The sequence below is a fragment of the Bombina bombina genome, chromosome 8 (genome assembly GCF_027579735.1).
Source record: "Bombina bombina isolate aBomBom1 chromosome 8, aBomBom1.pri, whole genome shotgun sequence".
Lineage (NCBI taxonomy): Eukaryota > Metazoa > Chordata > Amphibia > Anura > Bombinatoridae > Bombina > Bombina bombina.
The window spans coordinates 198,487,800-198,513,402 of record NC_069506.1 but is presented as its reverse complement, the minus strand read 5'-3'; the positions used below and the strand labels follow the sequence as shown (position 1 = coordinate 198,513,402).

The window sequence follows — 25,603 nt, the reverse complement described above, 5'->3', positions numbered from 1 at the left end:
ATAGTGGGGGACAGTGGGGAGGGAGGAAGTGTAAAAAAGGTGGTGGTGGGGGACAGGGATGTGGGAGGGTGAAAGGGATCCCTACGCCATAGAAAATAGAAGTTAAAAAAATATATATACCAGTGGGGTGGGGGGAAGAGAACTGATTAGGAGGGATAAAGTAGGAATTAGGGGTTGAGGATAATCCCTACACTACAACAACAATTAACCTCACATACTAATTGATTAACCCTTTCACTGGCAGTAATTCCAAAAGTGTGGCGTGCTGCTGCAATTAGAAAACTTCTAATAGCCAAAAAACAATGGCAAAGCCATGCATGTCTGCTGTTTCTGAAAAAAAGGGCTTTTACAACAATGTGTATTATGACTGCTGTAGTTGCATGCAAATAATTTCAGAAAGCAACTTATAGTTTGCGAAAAAGTTAACAATTTATTTATATGATCTATTTGGCAGTAAAATAGTGTCAACAAATATACCAAAATGGGCCTAGATCAATACCTTGGGTAGGTTGTCTACTTTAAATATATATATAGCTTTCATAGGTAAATCAAAAAAACAAAGGCTCTAGTTCTGTTTAAACTGAATTTATGAAACTATATTCAAACAGGAGCCTGGCATCCACAGCAGACCGAGATAACCAATTTATTATGGCAGTCATAGCTCTGTTAGCAATAAAACTACTCCAGCTTTTTCATGCTATCTGAGACACAAGCTCTGTGCAAATAAAGACAGGTATATGCTACTATAATGCCAAAGACAAGATGTCCCTGCAAGTTCTAAACTTACCTACATAAAATACAGTCTAACCTAATAATGTATGCATTCCAGTGTAAAATATTGTGTATGGAATGTTATCAAGATTCTTACTCACATCTAAGTAGTTGGTAAGCTTTTCAGGGATTCCCTTGAGGTTGGGGTGCAAACTTTGATTTAGGACCTCTGTGTCTTTTGCTCGGTTTCTGAGCTCTTCGATGGACATATTGTCCATGAGTATGCGCCTGACAGACTGAAGCTTCTTTAGGGGGATTCTGGAAGAGAAATATATGTTACAAAATGGACAATTGACCCATCTAAACTTCTTCTCAAATGTTAACTCTAAGTCAGCCTGTCAGAGGATGACACATGTAAACTAGTTGACACTGTCATCTTTCTTGACACCACTCTCCTTGGCTGCACCACGCTGTGATGACATTTTGAAAATAAAAAAGGCTTCAGCAGAAAGGTAGATGCGGACACTGGCAGCAGGCTACTTTAGCATTAACATTTTAGATGATATTCAGTTTCTCAAAAACACAAACATAGAACAAATGAAATGGCCACATTAAGTAAATTTATTAGGTAAAATAGGTTATGTTTTTGGTGTTTTTAATTATACTCCAACATCAGTACCTTCTTCATGTCCCAAAAGCTCTCCATAGATCAAAGAGCAGCTGATTAATGCATAGATGCAGGGCGCCTACTTAACAGTAGGTGCAATGTGTGTGCACCAATTGTCTTCTTTGTATGCTGCGTAATCAACTGGGGAATGCATAAGGCACTGATGTTGCAGTAATATAACAAGGAGGTTTGTTTCATTTAATTATCAAAGCAAGGAATTATGCAATTAAAATTGAATTTCTATAAGTAAACCAAAAAAAAAATATTGATAAATAATTTTCTTGAAAATTGATCTCTAACTTAGGTATTAAGCAGTTTATTATCATCCTAATACATACTGACATTATTTCAGAGCAGGTTATATAATGGACATACAAGGGTGCACAAACTACATTTCCCACAAATGTCTCACGAAACCACATGAATACATTGCAGGGTTCTGTGCGGTAGATACACCACTTGCGCCCATGTTTTACAAATTCACACTTTACACTGTTACATAGAGTATATATTATCATCAGGTTCCAAGACCAATTACCTTTCCAGTTACAACCTGCGTCTGCGTTCCTTCATTAGAATGATGACCAGATCTCTAGATCAGGCATAGAAAACACTCAAACATTTTATTTTTATTTTTTGTTTATGTACAGTGAGATCTCTAGCAAATATCCATCTCTACACTTTTAGTTCTACAGTTATTCTTTTTCTCTTATACATAGGTGAGCACTACCATGTAAAGACACAGTGAACTATACAATACAGCACTCATACTATCTCCCACACAGTGTGTCTACAATACGGGTAAACAAATGTTTATCTTTTAAGGCTCATATATGGCATATTTAACAGTTCTTAATATTTTATACAGAAAATAGTTAATTAATATAAAATGTATTTTATTAGGGTCAAATTTCAGTTTGTGGTTTAATATATCCGTTGTTGATTTTACAATGTGCGATTATTGCATGCAAAAATTCCTTTACCAGTGTTCTAATATGCATTGTAACATTTAGACTTTGTATAGATTCCTATTGGTTTTTAACATTTAGACTTTGTATACATTTTCATTGGTGTTTGTTTCAACTTGACAACTTCCTGTTATACCACCACATGTGTATTTAATGATGCTAATGAAGCAAGCTTGTATCCATTTTTTGCATTTGCCTGAGGAAACGACCACTGAGCGGTCGAGAAACGGGTTGCAGCAAAAAGCTATTAAAGTGCTTGTTTTAACTAACGCTTTGGAAGTTGTCTTGCTGACTCAGTTTCAGCCAAATTTCTCCACAATCGGTAAGACCTCCGTTTGGGACGACCATCTGACTCCAGTTACTACAGCGAACTTCAGCTAAGGAACAGCTGACAGTGTACTAGCCACTGTATTAAGTGCTAGCCTTCATTCAAGCATCGGTCACAGCACGGTGCAATTTTTTCTGGTGAGCGTATTACCTGTTAACGTTAAACAGTTCCACTGTATGTAATACACTATGAGGCACCCTCTTTCTTTTTCTCCATTCTTCTAGTTAATTCCACACACCGGAATCGTTAGCGGAGCAGCCTCTTGTCATTTTCACTGAGGAATCATTTACCACAGTCATACTGCGAACAGCAGCTGTTGAAATTGGATATTCGGCCTTTAGACCTTTTTTTGGACTTCACACCATCATCAAAGTAAGTACTTTTATTTTATTTTCGCATTGGTTTCTTCCAATTTTTGATTTATTATTGTTTATTATTATTGCCTATTCTTAGGTGCGCCCCCACTGTTGGACACCCTTTTTGGGTATCCTTGTCTTTGCAATTCCAGGTGTACTAGTTGGGCAGCTGACACTCTTTTATAATACAGCAGCAATATCTAATTGTTTTTAAATATTTCTATTTTATATTTATAATGCCATATTCTATGGGTGTTGTTATAATTATTCCACATATTAGCAATTGCCACAGTCTGTTTCTTTGCAGATAGCTTTATCACATTTTGTTCTGCTTTTACTTTGTGATTTTCTCAACCATTCATGATTAACTATTTTGGGTTATAAGCGATTCTAAACACCACATCAAAATATTTTACCCATTCCAATATACACATTTACACACTTTTAGGCATTCACACATTGGGGCCTATTTATCAAGCAGTCAACTGCAAATACACTGGAATCCACAGCGTAATTGTGGCGAGCCTGATTCCCCTTATTTATCAAAGCCTACAGACCAGCAAAAGTAGAATTTTGTGACGTAACATACGATCCGCCGGTCTCAATCCGACACAGATCGATGGTTAGATCCCTGCAGATGTTCCGAATGCAAATTTGGCACTATCTGACTACTTTTGCTAGTTATCAAATTTCTACCAGGTACGCTCGCCACTATTCTGGCCCAGCATACCTGGTTTTCAATCCGCCGCCCTGGAGGCCACGGATGCCATAGGAATCAATGGGAGTCTGAAAGCAGCGAAAGCTCATGTTCGCTGCTGCCCGATATCCCATTGATTCCTATGGGAGAATAACATGTACCTCGAGTCTAAACACCCCTAATCTGCTGCCCCTACACCGCCGCCACCTACATTATACTTATTAACCCCTAATCTGCTGCCCTGACACCGCCGCCACCTAAATAAAAGTTATTAACCCCTATCCCGATGCTCCCGGACCCCACCGCAACTAAATAAAGTTATTAACCCTTAACCACTGGCCTCCCACATCACTAGCACTTACTAAACCTATTAACCCCTAAACTGCCAGCCCCCCACATCGCCATAAACTAAATTAAACTATTAACCCCTAAACCTAACAACCCGCTAACCTTACATTAAATATTAACTCATCCCTATCTTATAATAAATTTAAACTTACCTTTAGATTTAAATTAAACTATATTAAACTATTAATTAATCTACCCTAACTATTATACTAAAATTACATTAAACTATATTAAATTAATAATTAACCTACCCTAACTATTATAATACAATTACATTAAACTATATTAAATTAATGATTAATCCAACCTAACTTTTAAACTAAAATGACCTTAAACTATATTAAAATAAAAATTAATCTAATCTAACTTTTATACTAAAATTACATAAAACTACAAATTAAATTAAACATTTTATATATTTAAACACCTAACCCTACTCAAATAATTTAAATCTACACTACAAAATTACAAAGTTACAAAAAACTAAGTTACACAAAATAAAAAACACTGTTACACAAAAAATAACAAACACTAAGTTACAAATAATAAAAAAGAAATTATCAAAGCTTTAAACTAATTACACCTAATCTAAGGGCCCTATGAAAATATAAAAGCCCCCCAAAATAAAAAAAAACCTTAACCTACAATAAACTACAAATAGCCCTTAAAAATGCTTTTTGCGGGGCATTGCCCCAAAGTAATCAGCTCTTTTACCTGTAAACAAAATACAAATACCCCCCAACAGTAAAATCCACCACCCACACAACCAACCCCCCAAATAAAAAGCTAACTAAAAAAACCTAAACTCCCCATTGCCCTGAAAAAGGCATTTGGATTGGGCATTGCCCTTAAAAGGGCATTTAGCTCTTTTGCAGCCCAAAACCCTAATCTAAAAATAAAACCCACCCAATAAACCCTTTAAAAAATCCTAACACTAAACCCTGAAGATCGACTTACAGTTTTGAAGATCCGACATCCATCCTCCAAGAAGCCAGGAGAAGTCTTCATTGAAGCGGCAAGAAGTCCTCCAAGAAGCCGGCTGAAGTCTTCATCCAAGCCCACAGAAGTCTTCACCCAGACAGCATCTTCTATCTTCATCCATCCAGCGCGGAGCCGGTCCATCTTAAAGACATCCGACGCGGAGCATCCTCTTCTTCCGACGGACTAACGACGAATGAAGGTTCCTTTAAATGATGTCATCCAAGATGGCATCCCTTAGATTCCAATTGGATGATACAATTCTAATAGCCAATCGGAATTAAGGTTGAAAAAATCCTATTGACTGTTGCAATCAGCCAATAGGATTGAACTTCAATCCTATTGGCTGATCCAATCAGCCAATAGGATTGAGCTTGCATTCTATTGGCTGATTGGAATAGCCAATAGAATGCAAGCTCAATCCTATTGGCTGATTGCAACAGCCAGTAGGATTTTTTCTACCTTAATTCCAATTGGCTGATAGAATTCTATCAGCCAATCAGAATCTAAGGGACGCCATCTTGAATGACATAATTTAAAGGAACCTTCATTTATCGTTAGTCCGTTGGAAGAAGAGGATGCTCTGCGTCGGATGTCTTGAAGTTGGACCCGCTGCGCGCCGGATGGATGAAGATAGAAGATGCCGTTTGGGTGAAGACTTCTGCGGGCTTGGATGAAGACTTCGGCTGGCTTCTTGGAGGACTTATTGCCGCTTCGATGAAGACTTCTCCCGGCTTCTTGGAGGATGGATGTCGGATCTTCAAAACTGTAAGTCGATCTTCAGGGGTTAGTGTTAGGATTTTTTAAGGGTGTATTGGGTGGGTTTTATTTTTAGGTTAGGGTTTTGGGCTGCAAAAGAGCTAAATGCCCTTTTAAGGGCAATGCCCATCCAAATGCCCTTTTCCAGGCAATGGGGAGCTTAGGTTTTTTAGTTAGCTTTTTATTTGGGGGGTATTTGTATTTTTTTTTACAGGTAAAAGAGCTGATTACTTTTGGGCAATGCCCCAAAAAAGGCCCTTTTAAGGGCTATTTGTAGTTTATTATAAGCTAGGGTTTTTTATTGTGGGGGGCTTTTTTATTTTCATAGGGCCCTTAGATTAGGTGTAATTAGTTTAAAGCTTTGATAATTTCTTTTTTATTTTGTGTAACAGTGCTTATTTTTTGTGTAACTTAGTGTTTGTTATTTTGGGTAACTTACGCCTAGATTTAGAGTTCTGCGGCCAAAGGGGTGCGTTAGCTACGCGTGTATTTTTTCCCTCGCACCTTTTAAATACCGCTGGTATTTAGAGTTCACAGAAGGGCTGCGTTAGGCTCCAAAAAGGGAGCGTAGAGCATAATTTACCGCCACTGCAACTCTCAATACCAGCACGATTCCCCCATAGGAAACAATGGTGCTGTTTGGGCTGAAAAAAAACCTAACATCTGCAAAAAAGCAGTGTTCAGCTCTTAACGCAGCCCCATTGTTTCCTATGGGGAAACACTTCCTATGTCTGCACCTAACATCCTAACATGTACCCCGAGTCTAAACACCCCTAGCCTTACACTTATTAACCCCTAATCTGCCACCCCCGCTATCGCTGACCCCTGCATATTATTTTTAACCCCTAATCTGCCGCTCCGTACACCGCCGCAACCTACATTATACCTATGTACCCCTAATCTGCTGCCCCTAACACCGCCGACCCCTATATTTATTAACCCCTAATCTGCCGCCCCCAACGTCGCCGCCACCTACCTACAATTATTAACCCCTAATCTGCCGACCGGACCTCACCGCTACTCTAATAAATGTATTAACCCCTAAAGCTAAGTCTAACCCTAACCCTAACACCCCCCTAAGTTAAATATAATTTTTATCTAACAAAATAAAATAAATCTTATTAAATAAATTAATCCTATTTAAAGCTAAATACTTACCTGTAAAATAAACCCTAATATAGCTACAATATAAATAATAATTATATTGTAGCTATTTTAGGATTAATATTTATTTTACAGGCAACTTTGTATTTATTTTAACCAGGTACAATAGCTATTAAATAGTTAATAACTATTTAATAGCTACCTAGTTAAAATAATTACAAAATTACCTGTAAAATAAATCCTAACCTAAGTTACAATTAAACCTAACACTACACTATCAATAAATTAATTAAATAAACTATCTACAATTATCTACAATTAAATCAACTAAATTAAAAAAAAAAAGAAAATAAGTAAAAAGGAAGGGATACTGGTAACTGAAGTTTTTCTTAAGCCAACTGCAACTAACAATTTACTTTTAGGAACGAGCCATCATCCTGAAAATTTGAAGCGAGGTATACCTTATGGGCAATTTCTGCGCTTGCGCCGAATTTGCTCTGAAGATCATGTTTTCAGAAAACAGGCGAAAGAGATGATGACTCGTTTCCTCGAAAGAGGATACTCAAAGAGGTGTGTAAAAAGAGCACTATTTAGAGCATCACAGCAGAATAGAAAGGATCTCCTTTACCAAAATAAACAAAACAAAAAAGAAGAGAATAAGATCAGATTCATCACTAAGTATAACACACACTGGGGTAAGGTAAGATCTATCCTAGGGAAAAACTGGCACCTTTTGACTAATGATAATACACTCCATGAATATGTGGGCGATTACCCACTCATGACTGCGAGAAGGCCTAATAACTTAAAAGACATTCTTGTCAAGAGTGAATTTAATAAAGTCCCTACAGGCAATTGGCTAGAACAAGCCGCCCATAAAGTGGTTGGAAGTTCACCTTGTAGCCACTGTGTATGTTGCCAGTTTATGTGTAGAACCAAAACATTCTGTACTAATACAGGGATTACGTATAAGATCAATTCCTTTATTAATTGCTCTACTAAAGGAGTAATATATCTTCTCTTTTGTCCGTGTAAAAAGTTTTATGTAGGAAAAACTTTTAGAGAGCTACGATCTCGCATTACTGAACATAGAGATGACATTAAGCATTGTGATGTAGACAGCCCAGTTGCAAGACATTTTGCACAGTTTCATGGATCTAAAACTGATGGTCTCCAATTTATTGGCATAGAGTCTGTTAAGTTAAGTATCCGTGGAGGTGATATTGATACAATTTTATTACAAAAAGAGACAAGATGGATGTATAGATTGAATACATTATCACCAAATGGACTTAATGAGAAGTTGGAATTTGCTTACTTTTTGGTCTGAAACCCCCTCTGTCTGTATATCGACCAGTTAAATAATTTGGAATCTATTTGAATGTAGCTTTTGTTATATATATCCTTTTTGAAAAAGCAGCACAAGCGCTAAAGTAAATTGAGTATAGCTTTCTTTTCGCGATTAGAAAATTTGTATATATACACACACAAAGTTATATTATATGTAAGAAATAAAGCAAGATTTGAAAGCATTTGGAATTAAGAGAAATACTTATGAAATAAATAAAGATTAATGTTTTGTTTTTAATTATGGTTGTTTGTGTGTATTGTGAATGGCAGTATGAATGTTTGGCTTTTTTGCTTTTCCTTTATGGTATTAAGTCGGCTATACTTCACGTAAGAAATTGGACAAAAAATATTTGCAACAAACATTACGTTTTGAAGTGCTACATTTATCGGATGAGTCTTGCTACTTTGTAAACAACTAAAGCATGATTGACAAGAAGAGCAACGAATCAATCAACGACCGGTAAATACCATGCACCAATAAAAGGATACTCTAATTTAGGTGACGTCAGCACCTGGAAGAAGCTCCACGCTGCATTATGTGAAGGAGTGAAACGAGCGTCCAGACTCGTCGGTGCTTTGCAGCCTCTCCTTTTTGTTTCCGCAGCATTGGATCCCGACTAGCCCCGACCTGCCCTGTATGACCACGCTCCTTGTAAGCATTGAAGATCTTGCCGTTGGCACTACAAACACAGGTAGTACTATTTACCAAATGTGGTCAAGAAGGAAATGACAATTGATGTACCTGTGAATAACATACACGGCTTGAAAAAGTATGCTTTGAAAGGTGATTCGATCACTGTTTTTGGGTCGAGGGTTTGGTCTGGCTAGTTCAGCAGAGCGGCACTTTGGGGACTCTAAAGATATGGAACTATCTTTCTTGTGGATTACAAATATCTAATACCACTGGTTAATATATACATATCCAGTTTACCCTTGTGCACCAGAAGTTTGCTCTCAGTCTATTGACTTTTTATTACTGGGATCCCATGCATGAATGTGGTATGTTTGTGAATTGTGTGATTTATTAAAGGATATTTTTACTTTTTGACACTTATGTTTCTTGAGTTGTTATTACTAACGGTTGTGCTGATTAAGCCTAGACTTTTGGAAACCCCTCAATTTGGGGAATCCACTTTCTTGCTATGTTTGTGAAAATATTATCTTCTAGGCAGCACCTGTTTCTCTCCCAATAAGTATTTGAGTGCAGCTACTCTGTTTTTGTTTTGTTAAAAAAAAAAACCCCACTAAATTACAAAAAATAAAAAAAGATTACAAGAATTTTAAACTAATTACACCTACTCTAAGCCCCCTAAACAAATAACAAAGCCCCTCAAAATAAAAAAATGCCCTACCCTATTCCAAAATAAAAATTGTAAAGCTCTTTTACCTTACCAGCCCTTAAAAGGGCCTTTTGCGGGGCATGCCCCAAAGAATTCTGCTCAAATACCCCCCCAACATTACAACCCACCACCCACATACCCCTAATGTAACGCAAACCCCCCTTAAATAAACCTAACACTACCCCCCTGAAGATCTTCCTACCTTGAGTCGTCTTCACTCAGCCGAGCCGAATTCTTCATCCAATCCGGGCGATGCCTTCATCCAAGCGGGGGCTGAAGAGGTCCATCATCCAGCTGAAGTCTTCATCCAAGCGGGGGCTGAAGAGGTCAATCATCCGGCTGAAGTCCTCTATCAAGCGGCATCTTCAATCTTCTTTCTTCCGGCTCCATCTTCATCCCGCCGACGCGGAACATCCTTCCTCCATGACGAACTCCCGACGAATGAAGGTTCCTTTAAGGGACGTCATCCAAGATGGCGTCCCTCGAATTCCGATTGGCTGATAGGATTCTATCAGCCAATTGGAATTAAGGTAGGAAAATTCTGATTGGCTGATTGAATCAGCCAATCAGATTCAAGTTCAATCCGATTGGCTGATTGGATCAGCCAATCAGATTGAGCTCGCATTCTATTGGCTGATCGGAACATAGGTAGTTTATGGGTGTTAGTGTACTTTAGAGCACAGTAGTTAAGAGCTTTATGAACCGGCATTAGCCCAGAAAGCTCTTAACTCCTGGCTTTTCTTTGTGGCTGGAGTCTTGTCCTTAGAGTTCTAACGCTCACTTCAGCCAAGACTCTAAATACCGGCGTTAGAAAGATCCCATTGAAAAGATAGGATACGCAATTGGCGTAGGGGGATCTGCGGTATGGAAAAGTCGCGGCTGGAAAGTGAGCGTTAGACCCTTTCCTAACTGACTCTAAATACCAGCGGGCGGTATGGACGGCTAACGCAGAACTCTAAATCTAGGCGTTAGTTAGTTTTTTGTAACTTTGTAATTTTGTAGTGTAGATTTAAATAATTTGAGTAGGGTTAGGTGTTTAAATATATAATATATTTAATTTAATTTGTAGTTTTATGTAATTTTAGTATAAAAGTTAGGTAAGATAAATTAATAGTTTAATATAGTTTAATATAATTTTATTATAAAAGTTAGGGTAACTTAATTAATAGTTTAATATAGTTTAATGTAATTTTAAAGGTAAGTTTAAATTTATTATAAGATAGGGATGAGTTAATATTTAATATAAAGTTAGCAAGTTGTTAGGTTTAGGGGTTAATAGGTTAATTTAGTTTATGGCGATGTGGGGGGCCGGCGGTTTAGGGGTTAATGCATTTATTTAGTTGCAGTGGGCTCTGGAACGGCAGGATAGGGGTTAATAACTTTATGTAGGTGGCGGCGGTGTAGGGGGCGGCAGATTAGGGGTTAATAAGTATAATGTAGGTGGCGGTGGGCTCCGGGAGCGGAGGAATAGGGTTTAATACGTTTATTAGAGTGGCGGTGGGCTCTGGGAGCGGCGGTTTAGGGGTTAATAAGTTTATTTAGTTGCGGCAGGGTCCGGGAGCGGCGGTATAGGGGTTAAACACTTTAGTATAGTGTGGGTGTTTAGTGACAGTATACAAATAAAGCTGGGAAAAAGCCGAAGAGCAGCGAAATCGATGACTGTTAGTTAACAACAGTCTGCTGCTCATCGCACCGTACTTGGTGCGCAGCTTTTTGACAGCTTTTTTGTTAAATATGGAGAACATATTCAGGTCCGCAGCAGCGATGTTAGGTGATGTCAGGCAAGCGTATAGGTGCTGGCGAATGTAGCACAGTTGACGGGTTGATAAATAGGCCCCATTGTGATAGGTGTTTTATCAACTTTGTACACAGACCAATATAATACTGTTTAATATCATGCGTGTATATCTGTTAGGGTGTACAAGGTTACGCAATGTAATATTAGTAGATCACAACTGCAGATTCACTTAGTTATCCGTTACCCAGTAGTAACAACCTATGAGGTGCTCTTGTAATCCTTGTTACAGGAGACAGGCAAGGAAGCCTATAGTATAAAGTTCGTTATGAATAGTCTCCTTGTATAATTAAGGCTGTATAGTTCAGAATAGGAACTGTATTGTAGTAGACACTGACCTTAGTTGTAATAATTGTCCATTAACAAGGATAGGTTATTGAGTAAAACAGCTATAGCGTGTAGTTGTGCTGAGTCAGGAGATAGTAATGTTATAGCCTATGAGCTCACTGTGAATAAGCGTGAGTTGTTTAATCCGGAGCCAGAGTGTGATTGCCTTGAGAGGGGAGAGATGGTGCCGCTGCAGCGTCTGTAGACACAGACAGAGGGTGTGGTGCGAAGCGCCAATCAGCGAGGAGGAATACCTGACAGGCAGCGTGTGAACGCTGGAAAGACTTCGGCTGTGTTTGTAGCAAATGCGGACAACCGCGGAAACTCCGGAATACTGAGAGGAGAGGTTGCACAAAGTAAGTCCTGACACTGTTTGCAACGATGAAAGTCTGGCTGTAATAGATACCAGTTGCAACCGGAGGATATTCGTTAACCTAGAGTGGCTCAGCAGGTAGATGCGGTACAAGATGACTTCTGTAATAGCTCCTGCAGTAAGATGAGCTTTCAGCTTTGGTAACTAATAGTTCAATTAGATTGTAGCCTGGAGGTTTAGTTTGGTGTCTTCTCTAGTTGAGAACTCAGTATACTAAACATTAATCGGCAGGTGGAAGGGGGAGGAGCAGACTTAAGTAACCTATCCTTAAAGGCATAGCTGCCAACTCTGACAGATCCCCCCATCAAAACTGCTGCCCAGCAGCAGAAGGAGCCGGCTTATGCGGATGAAGTCTGTGGAATCGAGCAATCAAACGAGAAGCGTTGATGTTAGAGGAAGGCTCCCAAGAATCTTCATCCTTGGAAAATCCCTTCCAGCGGATCAAGTACTGCAGTTCGCCATGGTAACGTCTAGAGTCAAGGACAGAAGATACTTCATAAACCGTGTCATCCACTACAATAGATGGAGTCGTGGAAGTAGTCGTCTGTAGTCTAGTTGGGACGTAAGGTTTCAACAAGGAAACATGGAAAGTTGGATGAACAGGAATTTCTGGGGGCAATTTCAGCGTCACAGCATTGGGATTCACGACCTTGGTCACTTCATAGGGTCCGATGAATAGCTGAGAGAATTTTCTACTGGGGGTCTTAAGTTTCAAGTGTCGAGTAGAGAGCCACACAAGGTCGCCAATCTGGTACTCATGGGGCTTTCGTTTCTTTTGATTGTAATAACGTTGTTGTGTTTCTTGAGCATTTTTAATGTTGTCTTGACTTCTAACATAGAATTGGCTGTGTCGTCTATCACAGGTGATGTGGTATTGAGGCTAGGGAATAAGTGGAAGGTAGGATGGTATCCATAGTTTGCGAAGAATGGAGTTCTTCTGGTCGAACTGTTGAACGTGTTGTTGTAGGAATATTCAGCCATCGGCAAGTTAGAGACCCATTCATCTTGCTGATGTGCACAATAGCATCTGATGTATTGTTCAATCCACTGGTTTACCCGTTCTGTTTGCCCATTGGTTTGGGGATGGTAAGCAGTGCTATAGCGATGTTCTATCTTGAGCACGGAGCATAGCTGTTTCCAGAACCTGGAGGTAAATTGGGTACCTCTATCAGAAATAATTATGGAAGGTAACCCATGGAGACGAACTACGTGAGTTAAGAACAGTGCTGCTGTTTCAGATGCTGTGGGTAGCTTTTTGTACGGAATAAAATGAGCCATTTTCGTAAAAATATCCACTACTACCATTATGGTGGTGGAATGATTGGAAGGAGGGAGATCGACTATAAAGTCCATACCAATGGTATGCCAAGGACGGTCTGGTATAGGAATAGATAACAAAGACCCATAAGGTTTAGCTCTGTCAGATTTTGAAACGGCACAAATCTGACAGGTTTTGATGAAATGGTGGACAGTTTGGTGTAAGTTTGGCCACCAATAATTTCTCTTGATGAGTTCGATGGTTCTTTCAACACCTGGATGTCCTGCAAGTGGTGATTCATGATGTTGACGAAGTATGTCATTTCTGTAAGTGGGTGGAATATATATTTTACCACGTACATGAGCAATACGATTTGAATCCAATTCCTGAAGATCTTTTGGGTAGGTGGTATCGTTATGTTGGCAAGAGCGTAGGGAGTGATAGGAATCCTTCAGAACACCTAAGAACCGGTCAGGAGGAAGGATGGGTTGGTCTGGTATGACTTGATCTGGAGGTCGGAGATGTCTGGAGAGAGAATCTGCCTTACCGTTCTTTTTGCCAGGACGATAGGTGATATGAAACTGAAATCTGGTAAAGAACAGACTCCAACGTAGCTGGCGGGCGGATAGAGTCTTGCTTGATTGGAGGTATTCCAAATTCCGATGATCCGTGTAAATCAGAATAGGGTAGGAAGTCCCTTCCAGTAGATGCCTCCAATGCTCCAATGAGGCCTTGATAACTAGTAATTCCTTTTCGCCCACGGGATAGTTCCGTTCAGGAGGAGTCATGAGTCGAGAATAGTAGGCAACTGGATGTATAGGATCATTTGGGGATTTCCGTTGTGACAGTATAGCCCCCAAGGCATAGTCTGAAGCATCTACCTCTAGGATGAATTGGAGTTTGGTATCTGGGAACTGAAGTATGGGAGCAGTTGTGAAGGATCTCTTGAGGAGATCAAAAGCTTGTTGAGCCTGCGGATTCCATCTGAAAGGTGTCAGAGAACCAGTAAGACTGGTTAAGGGTTTGACTATGTTGGAAAAACCTTTAATAAATTTCCTGTAGAAATTTGCAAAGCCGAGAAAACGTTGTACATCTTTTTTGTTGGTAGGAATAGGCCACTTTTGAATGGCTTCTATTTTTCCATCTTCCATACATATCCCTGAGGAGGATATATTGTAACCAAGGAATGTAATTTCATGAGTGTGGAAAGAACATTTTTCAGGCTTAGCGTACAGCTGATGGGTTCTTAGTCGATCCAAAACCCAGCGCACATGTTTCTGGTGGTCCTGTATATTGTCTGAATAGATCAAGATATCATCCAAATAGATAACGAGGCACACGTCCAATAGATCTCTGAAGATATCATTAATGAAATATTGGAACGTGGCAGGGGCATTGCAGAGCCCGAATGGCATTACCAAATATTCATAGAGCCCATAGCGAGTCCTGAAGGCAGTGAGCCACTCATCGCCTTCCCTGATTCTGACCAGGTTGTAGGCACCCCTGAGATCGAGCTTTGTGTAGATGGTTGCCTTGCTTAGTCTTTCCACTAACTCCGGAATAAGAGGGAGAGGGTATCTGTTCTTCCTTGTCCTCTTATTCAGCTCCCTGTAATCTATGATGGGTCGTAAGGACTTGTCCTTATTCCTTACGAAGAACATCCCTGCTCCTGCAGGGGAAGTGGAAGGTCTGATAAAACCTTTTTTAAGGTTTTCGTCCAGGTAATCCTTGAGGTGCTCTAATTCAGGTTGTGAAAGTGGATAAATATGTCCATAGGGTATGGTAGAACCAGGTAAAAGCTCTATCGGGCAGTCATATATCCGATGTGGCGGTAGGTGTTCTGCTTGTTTCTTACTGAATACATCTAGATAATCATGATATTCCGATGGTATAGTATCTTGAGAAAGGAGTACCTGTTGTTGATGAGGATAACAGGATTCCATACAGTATGGGGAATCCAATTCAACTTTAAGAGTGTGCCACGAGATATTAGGTTGATGTTTCTGGAGCCATGAGAGACCTAATACGACTGAGAAAAGAGGAGATGGAAGTATATCGAACGTGATGTATTCAGTATGGCCCTTACCTAATGTTACCTTGAGTGGTATGGTGTGATGTGTTACTGGACCAGAGTTGACTAAAGTACCATCAATAACACGGATAGAGACTGGATTTGCTTTTGCAACTAGTGGTATTTTATTTCTTTTTGCAAGTGATAAATCAAGGAAATTGGAGTAAGCTCCCGAATCTATGATAGCTTCAGTTTGTAGAGCTCGATGATCCCACTGTAAAAAGAGAGATATGGTACAGTAAGCTGCATTCACAATCTTATTAGTTAAGCAATGGTTAATATTTCTTAGCTTACTTCTCTTTTGGCGTTGTAGTAGTGGGCATTCCTTCACCTTGTGTGCAGGGGATGCGCAGTACATGCATAAATCCTTCTGCTGTCTGCGGTGTCTTTCCTCTAAGGTTAATGGTCCCTTAGTGAAACCAATTTCCATGGGGGTGGCAGTCTCCTTGGAAGGTGGAGATGTAGTGTAATACTTTTGGGCACCCTCTGAATGTTGGCGCTCGGATTTCCTCTCTCGGAGTCTCCTGTCTATCTGGATTGTAAGGGCCATCAAGCTCTCTAGTGTTGCTGGTATCTCGATACGGGCAAGTTCGTCTTTCAGAGCATCAGATAGGCCTAGGCGGTATTGATTGCGTAGGGCTACCTGACTCCGCTCTGAATCCTTGGTGTAGAGTTTGAACTCTGAGAGGTATTCTTCCACAGGGCGTCTGCCCTGTCTGAGGGAGCGCATCTTTGCTTCAGCCGTAAGTTGTTTTTGTGTATCTTCATACAAGGCACTCATCTCAGTGAAGAAATCTGTAAGTGACCCCAGTATTGGGTCATCGTTCTCTAGGAAGGTGTCTGCCCAAATTCTAGGCTCTCCAGTGAGGAAGGATATGACAGTCATCACCTTGAGCCTCTCAGTATGGTATGTTCTAGGTTTCATTTGAAACAGTAGGTAGCAGGCATTTCTGAATTGTCTGAAATGTTTCCTGTCTCCAGTGAATCTCTCAGGTAAGCAGACATGAGGTTCCGGTGTGCTGTCCCTTACAGCTGCTCTGAGGCTGTCATTTTGAACTTGTAATTCTCTCAAACCTTGTGTCAGTTGTTCAACCGTTTGGGTGAGGTTATAAACTACAGTGGGCAAATCCGCTGGATCCATGTATAGGGCCGATTAATATGTTAGGGTGTACAAGGTTACGCAATGTAATATTAGTAGATCACAACTGCAGATTCACTTAGTTATCCGTTACCCAGTATTAACAACCTATGAGGTGCTCTTGTAATCCTTGTTACAGGAGACAGGCAAGGAAGCCTATAGTATAAAGTTCGTTATGAATAGTCTCCTTGTATAATTAAGGCTGTAGGTGTGATGTAGTTCAGAATAGGAACTGTATTGTAGTAGACACTGACCTTAGTTGTAATAATTGTCCATTAACAAGGATAGGTTATTGAGTAAAACAGCTATAGCGTGTAGTTGTGCTGAGTCAGGAGATATTAATGTTATAGCCTATGAGCTCACTGTGAATAAGCGTGAGTTGTTTAATCCGGAGCCAGAGTGTGATTGCCTTGAGAGGGGAGAGATGGTGCCGCTGCAGCGTCTGTAGACACAGACAGAGGGTGTGGTGCGAAGCGCCAATCAGCGAGGAGGAATACCTGACAGGCAGCGTGTGAACGCTGGAAAGACTTCGGCTGTGTTTGTAGCAAATGCGGACAACCGCGGAAACTCCGGAATACTGAGAGGAGAGGTTGCACAAAGTAAGTCCTGACACTGTTTGCAACGATGAAAGTCTGGCTGTAATAGATACCAGTTGCAACCGGAGGATATTCGTTAACCTAGAGTGGCTCAGCAGGTAGATGCGGTACAAGATGACTTCTGTAATAGCTCCTGCAGTAAGATGAGCTTTCAGCTTTGGTAACTAATAGTTCAATTAGATTGTAGCCTGGAGGTTTAGTTTGGTGTCTTCTCTAGTTGAGAACTCAGTATACTAAACATTAATCGGCAGGTGGAAGGGGGAGGAGCAGACTTAAGTAACCTATCCTTAAAGGCATAGCTGCCAACTCTGACAGATCCCCCCATCAAAACTGCTGCCCAGCAGCAGAAGGAGCCGGCTTATGCGGATGAAGTCTGTGGAATCGAGCAATCAAACGAGAAGCGTTGATGTTAGAGGAAGGCTCCCAAGAATCTTCATCCGTGGAAAATCCCTTCCAGCGGATCAAGTACTGCAGTTCGCCATGGTAACGTCTAGAGTCAAGGACAGAAGATACTTCATAAACCGTGTCATCCACTACAATAGATGGAGTCGTGGAAGTAGTCGTCTGTAGTCTAGTTGGGACGTAAGGTTTCAACAAGGAAACATGGAAAGTTGGATGAACAGGAATTTCTGGGGGCAATTTCAGCGTCACAGCATTGGGATTCACGACCTTGGTCACTTCATAGGGTCCGATGAATAGCTGAGAGAATTTTCTACTGGGGGTCTTAAGTTTCAAGTGTCGAGTAGAGAGCCACACAAGGTCGTCAATCTGGTACTCAGGGGGCTTTCGTTTCTTTTGATTGTAATAACGTTGTTGTGTTTCTTGAGCATTTTTAATGTTGTCTTTTAGGAAGGAGAAGACTTCTAACATAGAATTGGCTGTGTCGTCTATCACAGGTGATGTGGTATTGAGGCTAGGGAATAAGTGGAAGGTAGGATGGTATCCATAGTTTGCGAAGAATGGAGTTCTTCTGGTCGAACTGTTTAACGTGTTGTTGTAGGAATATTCAGCCATCGGCAAGTTAGAGACCCATTCATCTTGCTGATGTGCACAATAGCATCTGATGTATTGTTCAATCCACTGGTTTACCCGTTCTGTTTGCCCATTGGTTTGGGGATGGTAAGCAGTGCTATAGCGATGTTCTATCTTGAGCACGGAGCATAGCTGTTTCCAGAACCTGGAGGTAAATTGGGTACCTCTATCAGAAATAATTATGGAAGGTAACCCATGGAGACGAACTACGTGAGTTAAGAACAGTGCTGCTGTTTCAGATGCTGTGGGTAGCTTTTTGTACGGAATAAAATGAGCCATTTTCGTAAAAATATCCACTACTACCATTATGGTGGTGGAATGATTGGAAGGAGGGAGATCGACTATAAAGTCCATACCAATGGTATGCCAAGGACGGTCTGGTATAGGAATAGATAACAAAGACCCATAAGGTTTAGCTCTGTCAGATTTTGAAACGGCACACATCTGACAGGTTTTGATGAAATGGTGGACAGTTTGGTGTAAGTTTGGCCACCAATAATTTCTCTTGATGAGTTTGATGGTTCTTTCAACACCTGGATGTCCTGCAAGTGGTGATTCATGATGTTGACGAAGTATGTCATTTCTGTAAGTGGGTGGAATATATATTTTACCACGTACATGAGCAATACGATTTGAATCCAATTCCTGAAGATCTTTTGGGTAGGTGGTATCGTTATGTTGGCAAGAGCGTAGGGAGTGATAGGAATCCTTCAGAACACCTAAGAACCGGTCAGGAGGAAGGATGGGTTGGTCTGGTATGACTTGATCTGGAGGTCGGAGATGTCTGGAGAGAGAATCTGCCTTACCGTTCTTTTTGCCAGGACGATAGGTGATATGAAACTGAAATCTGGTAAAGAACAGACTCCAACGTAGCTGGCGGGCGGATAGAGTCTTGCTTGATTGGAGGTATTCCAAATTCCGATGATCCGTGTAAATCAGAATAGGGTAGGAAGTCCCTTCCAGTAGATGCCTCCAATGCTCCAATGACGCCTTGATAACTAGTAATTCCTTTTCGCCCACGGGATAGTTCCGTTCAGGAGGAGTCATGAGTCGAGAATAGTAGGCAACTGGATGTATAGGATCATTTGGGGATTTCCGTTGTGACAGTATAGCCCCCAAGGCATAGTCTGAAGCATCTACCTCTAGGATGAATTGGAGTTTGGTATCTGGGAACTGAAGTATGGGAGCAGTTGTGAAGGATCTCTTGAGGAGATCAAAAGCTTGTTGAGCCTGCGGATTCCATCTGAAAGGTGTCAGAGAACCAGTAAGACTGGTTAAGGGTTTGACTATGTTGGAAAAACCTTTAATACATTTCCTGTAGAAATTTGCAAAGCCGAGAAAACGTTGCACATCTTTTTTGTTGGTAGGAATAGGCCACTTTTGAATGGCTTCTATTTTTCCATCTTCCATACGTATCCCTGAGGAGGATATATTGTAACCAAGGAATGTAATTTCATGAGTGTGGAAAGAACATTTTTCAGGCTTAGCGTACAGCTGATGGGTTCTTAGTCGATCCAAAACCCAGCGCACATGTTTCTGGTGGTCCTGTATATTGTCTGAATAGATCAAGATATCATCCAAATAGATAACGAGGCACACGTCCAATAGATCTCTGAAGATATCATTAATGAAATATTGGAACGTGGCAGGGGCATTGCAGAGCCCGAATGGCATTACCAAATATTCATAGAGCCCATAGCGAGTCCTGAAGGCAGTGAGCCACTCATCGCCTTCCCTGATTCTGACCAGGTTGTAGGCACCCCTGAGATCGAGCTTTGTGTAGATGGTTGCCTTGCTTAGTCTTTCCACTAACTCCGGAATAAGAGGGAGAGGGTATCTGTTCTTCCTTGTCCTCTTATTCAGCTCCCTGTAATCTATGATGGGTCGTAAGGACTTGTCCTTATTCCTTACGAAGAACATCCCTGCTCCTGTAGGGGAAGTGGAAGGTCTGATAAAACCTTTTTTAAGGTTTTCGTCCAGGTAATCCTTGAGGTGCTCTAATTCAGGTTGTGAAAGTGGATAAATATGTCCATAGGGTATGGTAGAACCAGGTAAAAGCTCTATCGGGCAGTCATATATCCGATGTGGCGGTAGGTGTTCTGCTTGTTTCTTACTGAATACATCTAGATAATCATGATATTCCGATGGTATAGTATCTTGAGAAAGGAGTACCTGTTGTTGATGAGGATAACAGGATTCCATACAGTATGGGGAATCCAATTCAACTTTAAGAGTGTGCCACGAGATATTAGGTTGATGTTTCTGGAGCCATGAGAGACCTAATACGACTGAGAAAAGAGGAGATGGAAGTATATCGAACGTGATGTATTCAGTATGGCCCTTACCTAATGTTACCTTGAGTGGTATGGTGTGATGTGTTACTGGACCAGAGTTGACTAAAGTACCATCAATAACACGGATAGAGACTGGATTTGCTTTTGCAACTAGTGGTATTTTATTTCTTTTTGCAAGTGATAAATCAAGGAAATTGGAGTAAGCTCCCGAATCTATGATAGCTTCAGTTTGTAGAGCTCGATGATCCCACTGTAAAAAGAGAGATATGGTACAGTAAGCTGCATTCACAATCTTATTAGTTAAGCAATGGTTAATATTTCTTAGCTTACTTCTCTTTTGGCGTTGTAGTAGTGGGCATTCCTTCACCTTGTGTGCAGGGGATGCGCAGTACATGCATAAATCCTTCTGCTGTCTGCGGTGTCTTTCCTCTAAGGTTAATGGTCCCTTAGTGAAACCAATTTCCATGGGGGTGGCAGTCTCCTTGGAAGGTGGAGATGTAGTGTAATACTTTTGGGCACCCTCTGAATGTTGGCGCTCGGATTTCCTCTCTCGGAGTCTCCTGTCTATCTGGATTGTAAGGGCCATCAAGCTCTCTAGTGTTGCTGGTATCTCGATACGGGCAAGTTCGTCTTTCAGAGCATCAGATAGGCCTAGGCGGTATTGATTGCGTAGGGCTACCTGACTCCGCTCTGAATCCTTGGTGTAGAGTTTGAACTCTGAGAGGTATTCTTCCACAGGGCGTCTGCCCTGTCTGAGGGAGCGCATCTTTGCTTCAGCCGTAAGTTGTTTTTGTGTATCTTCATACAAGGCACTCATCTCAGTGAAGAAATCTGTAAGTGACCCCAGTATTGGGTCATCGTTCTCTAGGAAGGTGTCTGCCCAAATTCTAGGCTCTCCAGTGAGGAAGGATATGACAGTCATCACCTTGAGCCTCTCAGTATGGTATGTTCTAGGTTTCATTTGAAACAGTAGGTAGCAGGCATTTCTGAATTGTCTGAAAAGTTTCCTGTCTCCAGTGAATCTCTCAGGTAAGCAGACATGAGGTTCCGGTGTGCTGTCCCTTACAGCTGCTCTGAGGCTGTCATTTTGAACTTGTAATTCTCTCAAACCTTGTGTCAGTTGTTCAACCGTTTGGGTGAGGTTATAAACTACAGTGGGCAAATCCGCTGGATCCATGTATAGGGCCGATTAATATGTTAGGGTGTACAAGGTTACGCAATGTAATATTAGTAGATCACAACTGCAGATTCACTTAGTTATCCGTTACCCAGTAGTAACAACCTATGAGGTGCTCTTGTAATCCTTGTTACAGGAGACAGGCAAGGAAGCCTATAGTATAAAGTTCATTATGAATAGTCTCCTTGTATAATTAAGGCTGTAGGTGTGATGTAGTTCAGAATAGGAACTGTATTGTAGTAGACACTGACCTTAGTTGTAATAATTGTCCATTAACAAGGATAGGTTATTGAGTAAAACAGCTATAGCGTGTAGTTGTGCTGAGTCAGGAGATATTAATGTTATAGCCTATGAGCTCACTGTGAATAAGCGTGAGTTGTTTAATCCGGAGCCAGAGTGTGATTGCCTTGAGAGGGGAGAGATGGTGCAGCTGCAGCGTCTGTAGACACAGACAGAGGGTGTGGTGCGAAGCACCAATCAGCGAGGAGGAATACCTGACAGGCAGCGTGTGAACGCTGGAAAGACTTCGGCTGTGTTTGTAGCAAATGCGGACAACCGCGGAAACTCCGGAATACTGAGAGGAGAGGTTGCACAAAGTAAGTCCTGACACTGTTTGCAACGATGAAAGTCTGGCTGTAATAGATACCAGTTGCAACCGGAGGATATTCATTAACCTAGAGTGGCTCAGCAGGTAGATGCGGTACAAGATGACTTCTGTAATAGCTCCTGCAGTAAGATGAGCTTTCAGCTTTGGTAACTAATAGTTCAATTAGATTGTAGCCTGGAGGTTTAGTTTGGTGTCTTCTCTAGTTGAGAACTCAGTATACTAAACATTAATCGGCAGGTGGAAGGGGGAGGAGCAGACTTAAGTAACCTATCCTTAAAGGCATAGCTGCCAACTCTGACAATATCGTCTATTATATCATTGTTTTATTATCATTTTTACCGTTTTACTTTTAATCAATCACGATTAATGAGTTTAGCTACACACGACTAGCTCAAACAAACAGATTGATCCCATCACATTGGGACTTCACTTATCTTTCACCATTTAGTTTAATCACTTCACATAAATTACCATTAACTATTGTTCAATTCATTGAATTTACACTGTTTACCACTACCATATATCGCATCCACCTTTTGAACACATTGTTTTCTTTTTAAACATATACAAAGCTGATACTTATCAGACTTCCTCACACAGCTGATATCAATCACACACCCTTACCACTCGCTATTAGCAAATAGCTTATACATTTGACCATTGTGTCTACACCCTATCCTTTTTCCACATATGCAATCTAAGGAAGAGAGGAACTTCAAACGATTAGGTTAACCTATCTAAGGACTCCTCCATCACCAATCCATCTTCTGACACTATTGATATTAAACCAATGAGAGATTTGTTCTGCCTTTTAGAAGTAGAGATTAATAAAGAACACAGACACTGGTGGGATTTAACCACCCTAGAAAAGTATGTAGAGATCAAATATATCCCTAGAGGACTTCGGATCCTCAAACACTGTTCCTTTAAGGAAGATCCAGATCTCCTTAAAAATGGTATGAAGCCCTTAGTGAATGTTCTTTAAAGCTGATGAACATTCTTATAGAACATAGACGCAAGTTGTTTAAGGAATGTAATACTAATATAGAAAAAATCCAGAAGGATCTAATATGTTACCAGCAAAATACAGATTATGTTAAGATAGCGAAAGATATAAATGAGAGAACCGATAGATACCAGGAGAATTTAGTCATCACCAAAAATAAAAAATTGCAGATAGATCACGAGGATTACTCTAACAATTGTGTTTATACCTTTAATCGAAAGGAGGAAAACAACACACATAGAGACAATACACAAACCCAACAAAATCAATGGAAAAAGGTACAATATAATAAAGGTCACAAACCGATAAACACTTCCGAAACTAACCATATTAAAAATAAGATTTCATATAATAACCGCGCCTACACGAATCAAACAGACAATAACATTTCACAGTACAACACATCACTTTCCTGCAAGACGGATAGATATCATATTTATAACAATTCTAATTACAAAAATTGATCAAATTATCACACACATCGACCCACGTATTCACATCCACACACATCCTATCAATCATACCAAACGCACAGACATAACACCTACAGATCGCCTCAATACCACAATGAGACTCAGGGAGAGAACACATGGAGAATGAAAGATAACACTAAACCAAAACATTATGACAATAGTCCATATTCGTCATATACTCGCACTAATCACTATCAACACAATTCACTTTCATCCAATTATGAACAATCTGACTCACATCAAATGAAAGAACACCATCCCTGCCTCATTCCCAACTTCGAACACCCTAACAGATTTAGTTCTTTAGCATCTGGACCCAAAAGTACAGAGACTATCTCAGAGAGGCCATTTAACACAGAATCCCCTTCTTTTTTAGGGGTAGGCACAAGCCCGAGAATAGAAGGGCCCCCCCAAGAGCCACAAAAAGACCACACTACATAAAAAACGAGGCTCTAGAGGCCGATCCATTGCCACCAAGAAAGAGAAATTATCCAGATTAGATCAAGGGATTTTTAATTTATCATCATATTCACTAACAATAGAAGATAAAAGAATTTTAAAAAGAGGTTTATCATATTGCCCTCCAAATTCTCCCAAAATGTTTGATATTTTTGTAGATCTAAACAATTTTACACACAAGCTCACATTACAAAAGTTTTTTGCAAATAAAAAACTTAAGGAGAATAGACACAATTCAGCAGACTCACAATTGATTTTGACTAATGATATTCCAGCCAGTAGGAACACTCCATGGGGTCTATTTATTAATGGTCTTGCGGACCTGATCCGACAGTGCGGATCAGGTCCGCAAGACCTCGCTGAATGCGGAGAGCAATACGCTCTCTGCATTTAACATTGCACCAGCAGCTCACAAGACTCCAGCAGGGAGGTGTCAATCAACCTGATCGTACTCGATCGGGTTGATTTTCTGTGATTCCTGTCCGCCTCATCAGAGCAGGAGGACAGGGTTATGGAGCAGCAGTCTTTAGTCTCGCCAGAAACACGAGCCCACAAGCTCCTTGCGGAGCTTGATAAATGGGCCCCCATGTGTCATCTCAGATGTTGACAGTCAAACAACACATCTATTTGATGTGTTTGTACACACTACAGTCAAAAATAAATAAAATTTCAATCCCAGTAACACATCTAATCATCATATTGAATTATATCACCATTTAGTACTAGAAGATTTAGAAAAATTATTCAGATCCAAAATGAAAAAAAGTATTACATAAATCTTGGGGAAAAGAGAGCCCTTTTATTATGAATTTACAAAACAACAAAGAAATTATCATTCGGGACGCAGACAAGGGTGGAGGAATTATTATACAGGATTTACAGGATTATTTGAGAGCAGCAGAGAGAAATTTTAGGGGATACTGAATACTATACAATCTTACAAGGTGATCCCACCTCTAGCTATCTTCTAACATATTTTACTTTAATAGAAAAAGGTCATGTTTTGTATATTCTAAATAAGAGAGAAAAATAAGTTTTAAAAATATCTAATCCCTCTATAGCACATTACTACCATTTACCCAAAATAAACAAAAACACACACAATCCACTTGGTTGCCCAATAATTGCGAGCATTGGAAATTTAACATATAACCTATCTTATTATATAGATCAATTTTTACAAAAATATGTGATAACACTTCCATCATACATTAGAGACAGCAGTCATTTACTACAATCAATTAATCAAATTTCAATTCCAAATGGGGAACTTTTTTGGATCACATGTGATGTGAGCTCATTATACTCCAATATTTCCCATGAACTAGGTATTAATGCTGTGTCACATTTTTTAGAACAAGACATGTTCTTTCCTGACTCACAACGTATGT

The 25,603-nt window shown here is 40.2% G+C and overlaps 1 protein-coding gene across 1 annotated transcript in view; it reads right to left on the bottom strand.

Annotated features, from left to right (window-relative positions):
* Positions 1 to 25,603, bottom strand: part of LOC128638707 (cathepsin D) — a 126,277-nt gene that overhangs the window by 65,738 nt on the left and 34,936 nt on the right. The window contains exon 2 of the mRNA XM_053690830.1: positions 873 to 1,029. Within this exon, the coding sequence (XP_053546805.1) occupies positions 873 to 1,029 (157 nt within the window). The remainder of the gene's footprint in view (positions 1 to 872; positions 1,030 to 25,603) is intronic.